Source organism: Pollicipes pollicipes, unplaced genomic scaffold, assembly GCF_011947565.3.
Source record: "Pollicipes pollicipes isolate AB1234 unplaced genomic scaffold, Ppol_2.1 Scaffold_4295;HRSCAF=5057_pilon_pilon_pilon, whole genome shotgun sequence".
Taxonomy (NCBI): domain Eukaryota; kingdom Metazoa; phylum Arthropoda; class Thecostraca; order Pollicipedomorpha; family Pollicipedidae; genus Pollicipes; species Pollicipes pollicipes.
Window position 1 is genome coordinate 3,182,956 of NW_023596461.1, and position 6,729 is coordinate 3,189,684.

A 6,729-nucleotide genomic window follows, 5' to 3' on the forward strand; every position below is an offset into this window, starting at 1 on the left:
ATTCAGCATAAATCGACGACCGTTTGGATTTTCACGAAACTGGTGCCAAAGTAAGCCAAAAGTGCGCTCACAACACACGCAAAGGCTTTTTGTAAGGCATGGAGGGGTTTAACCTGCAGAGGTCAGGATGATCAGCCGACATGTGCCGACAAGCATGATGCGTGTTATATGCCATTCCATCGGAAATGCTATGCAGATGCCCAAAAACGTTCAAAAAGACCCTCAAAATGGGCCTAAGTTTAACAAGTCTCAAGATATCGTAAATGTCAACCCCCTGGCGCGCAGGACTGAGCTTACATACCAGCGGTATCTCGCCTGCATGCTGCCAGTACCTCGCCTGCATGCTGCCAGTACCTCGCCTGCATGCTGCCAGTACCTCGCCTGCATGCTGCCAGTACCCCGCCTGCATGCTGCCAGTATCTCGCCTGCATGCTGATAGCACCACGCCTCCAGCCTGATTGGTTCTTGGGACCCCGATTACCCACAATGACCGCACTCATTGTTGATAATCCGCACTCAAGCCATTGATAAGTTTAAGCTCCGGAGCCGAAGCCAGGCCAAATGTTCTATTGAGCACACCACGCATACACGATGAAAATAACGAGACTTCGACATGCTATGAAACAACAGTGGACACGATACCATAAGCCAACTGAGGTACTTGAAGGGACTCGATGCTTTGATCAGGGGTCGCTTAAGAAAGTGATTCCAAATCAGTATAGCGCTTTTGGCGACCACAAAAATCTTTTCATCGCTGCACACAATACACCGAACTGACGAAGATGCGGAGTCAGATCCGAATGCTCCAGGCAAACTATCAGCAATGGACGCTGGTGTAAGTAGCCATCTTGCGGACGGGTTGCAAATTGATAGTGAAAAAAACACAGTTCTTTCCCCCTACAAAAACTAAAAGACACTGGAATTGGGAAAGGAACCAGTCACAGATGATTCGAGTAATCTATCTTGTTATCAGCCAGAAAGGCACATTTCGTTTCACGGCGCGAGACGGGCGAAGTCCTATCAGTCGTATCGTTGTTCCCATGGAGAAAGTACTTGAATTAGACACGAATGAAGCTCGCCACCTTTGGAAATCCATATGGATTAGACGTCAATGCATTGGGCTATGCTCTACTCACGGGTTTAGCGGGAAGAGGTGAGTTTATGGCTGGCGTCCTAGCAAACATTCACGGAGGGCGCTGCCAAAAATTCGGAATATGGGCCGCTTCCACACCGACAATTTCAACCTCCAAAACTCGCGAATCCAAAGCAATTTACAGTTTTGGCGATTGTGACCAACGTATTACAAACACGCAAATATTGTGGGCTTATTTTGATCATTGATCGTTGATCATTGATCATTGGTCGCCATGAGGAACACTACACACCTGTGAAGGGTGGCGTTGGGGCGATCTGATTTTATTACGTGAGTATAATGGGAGGCGAATTGGTGCGGACGGTCCAACGTTGCAGAAATTTGAGGCTGGCCAAGCAGTCTGCAGCAATATAACTTTTGCCGAATGGTGCCGATTCGTCGTGCAAACCTCATGGGCAATACGATCACTGGTTGCAAAACCATACGACCGTCAAAACAGTGACTGGCCAGCCCGGCCGGATCAGACCACTGCGGCCGCACCATTGTGGGCTTGCTGACGTCACAAGTTGCCCGACCTGCGGCCTTGAAATCATTCCGGTCCCGAATTCTGACGGTAAATACGCGTCACCACCACAGACTGCTCCAGCCACAAACGCTTGGGCAGAAATAACTCGCTGCGTCTTACTGATGTCGCTTCTGCGTGTGGGCGCTGAGCATATAATGCCTATTTTTAGCTTGCAAAAATTATGCATCCAAAGACATAGGAAATTGAAAAGGAAGACACTCAGCATTAGGAAGCATCCAATGGCAATAGCAAAACCTTACCCTCAGGCTTCAGGTCTGTAAAAGTTCATGGACAGTTACGTACCCGGAGGTGAACTTCTGAGCAGTCGGGCCTGGGACGGCAATTTTGAAGCGCAGCGACTCTGAAACATTGAGGTCATTGCCGACCGCTAGTTGTGCGCCCTCAGACCTTACCTAAAGTTCCGTTTTACGAGGTTATGCCTACACTGTTACTGAAGTCAGACTGTGAAGGACCGCCTCCCACCACCCCACATACCAAGTCAATGATCCAACAATTTCAAGGGGACCTTTTTCGTGTTCAGAAAGCGTCACGCGTAACAAGAGAACACCCCCACAGAAACCTACGCAACTACGGGACAAGTTGCGGTGTGGAGAGAGCCAGCATTCAAGCACATCAGGAGATACCGCAACTTTCTAAGCATGTTACCAAACAATACGCCTGTAGAGCCCAGGCCCTGGAAGAAGGCCGAGACTAAAATCAGCGTTGTTTTCTTTCAGCAGTATCTTCCACGTTCAGTGTCTCACCGACACGCCACTGTGCGTTAAGCCCGAGAGGAAGCACCCGTGGATTGCGCTCCGACACACAGGTAACTGGATTTCAGTAAGCTCCCAGGCCTTCCGGACATGAAGCGCCTTCAAGGCCGAGGCAGCCGTCGCCAGACCCACGTGATTAACAAATCCGGGCGCCCTTTCCCCGGCCAGGTGAGGCCCGACCGGCCGACAGAGCGGCACGGGTCATCAGCACGTCCAATCTCGGCCACGAGACGGGGGAGAAAGTGGCTCGGTCTTCACGCACTGTCAGCGGCATCAGATGGTGACAGCCACAGGCACGTGTTGCGTTGAGTGGAACAAGGGCTCGCTACTGATGCGCTCGTCATCAGGCCCACGGAACCGGAGTGACCTCCTCGGCTGCCACGCAGCTTAGTGGGACCGCAATGCGACCTCACAACTGGACCGGGCTTTGTTTACAAAAGCGACTTCACAAAGTCGATGAACGTCATGAATATGCGCGACGGCAAGAACCCAGGCGACTCGGTCAGACTCAACGATCCAAAGGAGGCCGCCGACAGCATTCATCACGCTACATTCACACGGAGCAAGGCGCCGAGGTGTTGCAACAGCAGAGCGCGATACATTCTTATATTTCCGCTTAGCGAACAGTCATTTGGCAAGCATCCAAACCGCCCTGGCCCCCATGGGCAGAGCGGCCGCCGCCACACCGCGGCAACGATTTCAGATAAGTGGGCATCGATTATAGGGGTCTCGGCGCACGTTCCGCCGGCACTCCGGCGCCAGGCCGGGTGCCGACGGCCTCGTCACGAAACAACGCCGGTGGTGGCGTGACGACCGCGATTCATCCGGCATAGCGGCGGGCGGCGGGCGGCGAGCGGCGGGCGGCGCCGCCGGCGCACGGCACAGCCAGCTGCACAACACGGGCGGCACCGCCGGCCCGGCCCGACAATGGCCGAGCTGTCCGTCTCCGGGCGCGCCTGAGTGGACGCCTCCTCACGCGCCCGCCATCCCAGGCCGAGTCCGCGCGCTGGCGCACTGGCCGGCGCCAGTAAGAGTATAAACGTCTCGCTTGGTCCGGTATGCGTCGACATCAGCTGATGCGACACGCGCTGTGCTCAGCTGACGCGCCGTCTGTCGCAGCACGACGCTTCCGTCGCCGTGCCGGGACCTGCGCCACAACACGGGGAACTCAGCCGGCGGCGGGGGGCGTCAGCCGGTACCGACGCCTCTCCCCAGCCGCTCGGTGACCGGAGTCCGGAGCCGGCCGCCGAGCGGACGTCAGTCCCCGCTGCCGTCGGGCGCCGTCTTCTCCAGCTTCGCCAGCCGGTCCTCGACGGCCGCCAGGCGGCGCTCGGCGTCAGCGGCGCGCATGTGCGCGTGCGTCTGCAGCTTGAGCAGCAGCACGTACGTCTCGGTGGCCTCGACGGCCGGCCGGTAGAGCCGCGGCGTGAGCAGCACGCGGTGCGCCAGGTCGTCCAGCACCGAGCCCACCTGCACGGCGTTGAACGCGCTGAGCGTGCGGAACGCCAGCCCGTGCTGGCGCGCAAACGCGTCCGCCTCCGGCACAGACACGGCGCGCCGCTCGGCCAACTCGGCCTTGTTACCGGCCAGCATGATGATCGGCTGCTGGCGCGCCGCCGCGCGCACCTCCTTCAGCCAGCCGTCCAGCCGCAGGAACGTCTCGCGCTGCGTGAAGTCGAACACGAGCAGCACGCCGTGCGCGCGGCCGTACTGCTGCCGGATGAGCGCGCGGAAGCGCTCCGACCCGGCCGTGTCGTAGAACTGCAGCTTGGCCGGCAGGCCGCGCACACACGCTACGCGTGTGCAGACGTCGACGCCGATGGTGGCGCTCTTGACGGCGTCGGCGGCGTCGCCGCAGTACGTCTGCAGCATGCACGACTTGCCGACGGCGCCCTCGCCCAGGATCATGAGGTTGACGGCGCCGAGCAGCTCATCGTCGGCCGTCTCGCCCGACGGCGAGTCCATCGCGCCGGCGGTCGGCGCCGCCCCTGATCCGATTACGCCGCCTGTGACGTCGCCGACGGATGGCGCCTGGTGTCGGGCCGGCGCGGGGCGCGATACGCAGCAGCGGAGCGAGCGGCGCCCCGGCTCCGCCGCCGCCGTGAGGCTGTACAGCACCGCTCCCGCCGCCACTCGGGCACGACCACACGCGTCCACTCCGCCGCTCACGCTTATCTCGTCCCGCTGTCGGTCGTCAATGTACGGAGCGCTGCGCCGCCGCCCTCCGCCGACCTCGGCCGCCGCCCCAACACCGACGATTCCGCCAGCCGGCGACACGGATACTGGTGATCAGCTGACGGCGGCGCGGCGCGGCGGCGCGCGCGGTCACTGGGGCAGCGGCGGCTCCAGGCTGGCGAGTATGGGGGGCAGTCGGTCACACGACGCAGCCGGGTGTGCTTGCGTACCTGTAGGCAGATACGCCATTTGACGGTGAAGGCATGCAATAAGGCACACCACGGGGTTTCCTGGTGCAACATCCTAGTAATCCTGACGCTGCCCGTGGGGCGGCCAGGCTTCGTGACGTCAGGGTACTGGAGCTCACGAACGTCTATTTCAGTTAGGCGCCTGTCGTCACTGGTTGAAGGGGTGGTTGGCGAGCCATACGACCGACGCACGGCCCAGTTCAAGGCTGCTCACAGTGGCCTCATCTTACACGCTTGCTGCGACGTTGCAGTGTAAACTGATCGAGATTGCATACTATCACCCGCGATTGTAGAATCGATGAGTGTTCGGGCATCGACATGCATCGTTGCATTGTCCCTGGTAGAGGCCCCATTACGAGTGGATCTAACGGCTATTACAGCACAGCCACAGAGCTTTCTTAGCCCACCATTTTCCCGTCTGTAACGGTCTCTCCGCCCCTGGTCGACGGCCAACCGCAGCCGGATTACGAAATCCGGCCGGGCCGGGAATGCGGACGGTCATTCTTCATGGGCAGACGGCGCCACATTTCCGCGGTGGCTGAAGCTACACGACGTGCCTGTGAAGAAAGGCGTGGGTGCTGGGTACAAGCAACAGGAGCTGTCTTGAGTGGAAGAGTGTTCCAGGCCTCCTGCTTCTATAAAGACGGCAACATTATCGATCCCTGCGCGAAAGTGCGCCGCAAGAAAACCGGGGTTCATTACACCTACCCAACAATTTCCCCACTGACTTCGCCATCAGCCGAGTGAAAAATTGGCTTCCGACAATCGGAAGGCTGCTTCCGGTTCGTGGCGTTCTCACTAGGGTTGAGCTGTAGCATGTGACGTCACCACTGAAGGCGCATGCCCACGCTGTGAATGGGGTTATCATTGCCAATTGAGAACAATTGAGAACGGGTCGCGAGATTCCCTCACTCTCTCTCGTTTTTCCTCCCCCCCCCCCCCTCCCCTCTCCCCGCCGCTTTCTGGCGCTGAGCTTCCGACCGAAAAGAAAGCCCTGAAGACTGGCGACAAGCGCGTCTTATCTGCGGCTGGTCGCCGCTCAGGTTATACCGGTGCGACGCCGGTGGTATAGCGGTCCACATCCGGTCCGCTCGAGCCTGATGACCAGCTCGAGGTCAGGTAGACAGTGCACGTGCCCATTACACGCAGCAGTGGCACTCATGCCTACATAGCGCATGTGCCCGCCCCCCCTATGGCGCTTGATCATACGGGTACACTGCCCCCCCCAAGGTTCCCGCTGCCCCCTCCCAGGGTGGCTCGGAGTCCCAGTGGTCAAGTAGCTCTCCAAAGGTCGCACTGCTTTCACATTACTCTGGGCACCTCCCTTGGACTTGAACAGCGTGCTGTCATTGCCCGAAATCATTTAAGGAAAGGCACAATGATCCGTTCTTCCAGGACAACCGCAGTTTCGACAAGCAAGCTGGGAGATATGTGGAGACAACTGCCCAGTGGCAAGGAAAGAGGCAGGTGACAACAATGTACCAACACAAGGTCAGGGCCCGAAGTCTGCTTAAGGAGAGTGTTTCCTGTTTGTATGGGGGTTTGAACTGAAATAGCCATCTTACAGATCATTGGGCACAGCTCACGGCACTGCCCTAAAACTCTCTTGTTACTGAGGTACAAGACCGCGAAGACGTGCATCCTATTTCATGTGGACTATTTTAAGATTGGGCAGACATCCATAACGCCATAATAATGCCCTTCAAATCCTGCCATTCCACCGGTTATGCGGCGTTTCAAGTCAATACAAATATGATGGTCGATTCGCTCATTCCTGGCCTTAGTAGCACGATTTCCGGATAACACGGCCGTGAACTGGCTCTCGACCAATGCTGTGCAAGCTATGCAAGATTCTAGCACGATTTGGTCATTTGT

The 6,729-nt window shown here is 57.9% G+C and overlaps 1 protein-coding gene across 1 annotated transcript; it reads right to left on the minus strand.

Moving 5' to 3' along the window:
* Positions 1-3,023: 3,023 nt before the first annotated feature.
* On the minus strand, positions 3,024-4,396 carry LOC119096537 (ras-related protein RABB1b-like). Its single transcript, XM_037219445.1, has one exon. It carries the CDS (start codon positions 4,394-4,396, stop codon positions 3,689-3,691), a length of 708 nt encoding a protein of 235 aa, XP_037075340.1. The 3' UTR covers positions 3,024-3,688.
* Positions 4,397-6,729: the final 2,333 nt, after the last annotated feature.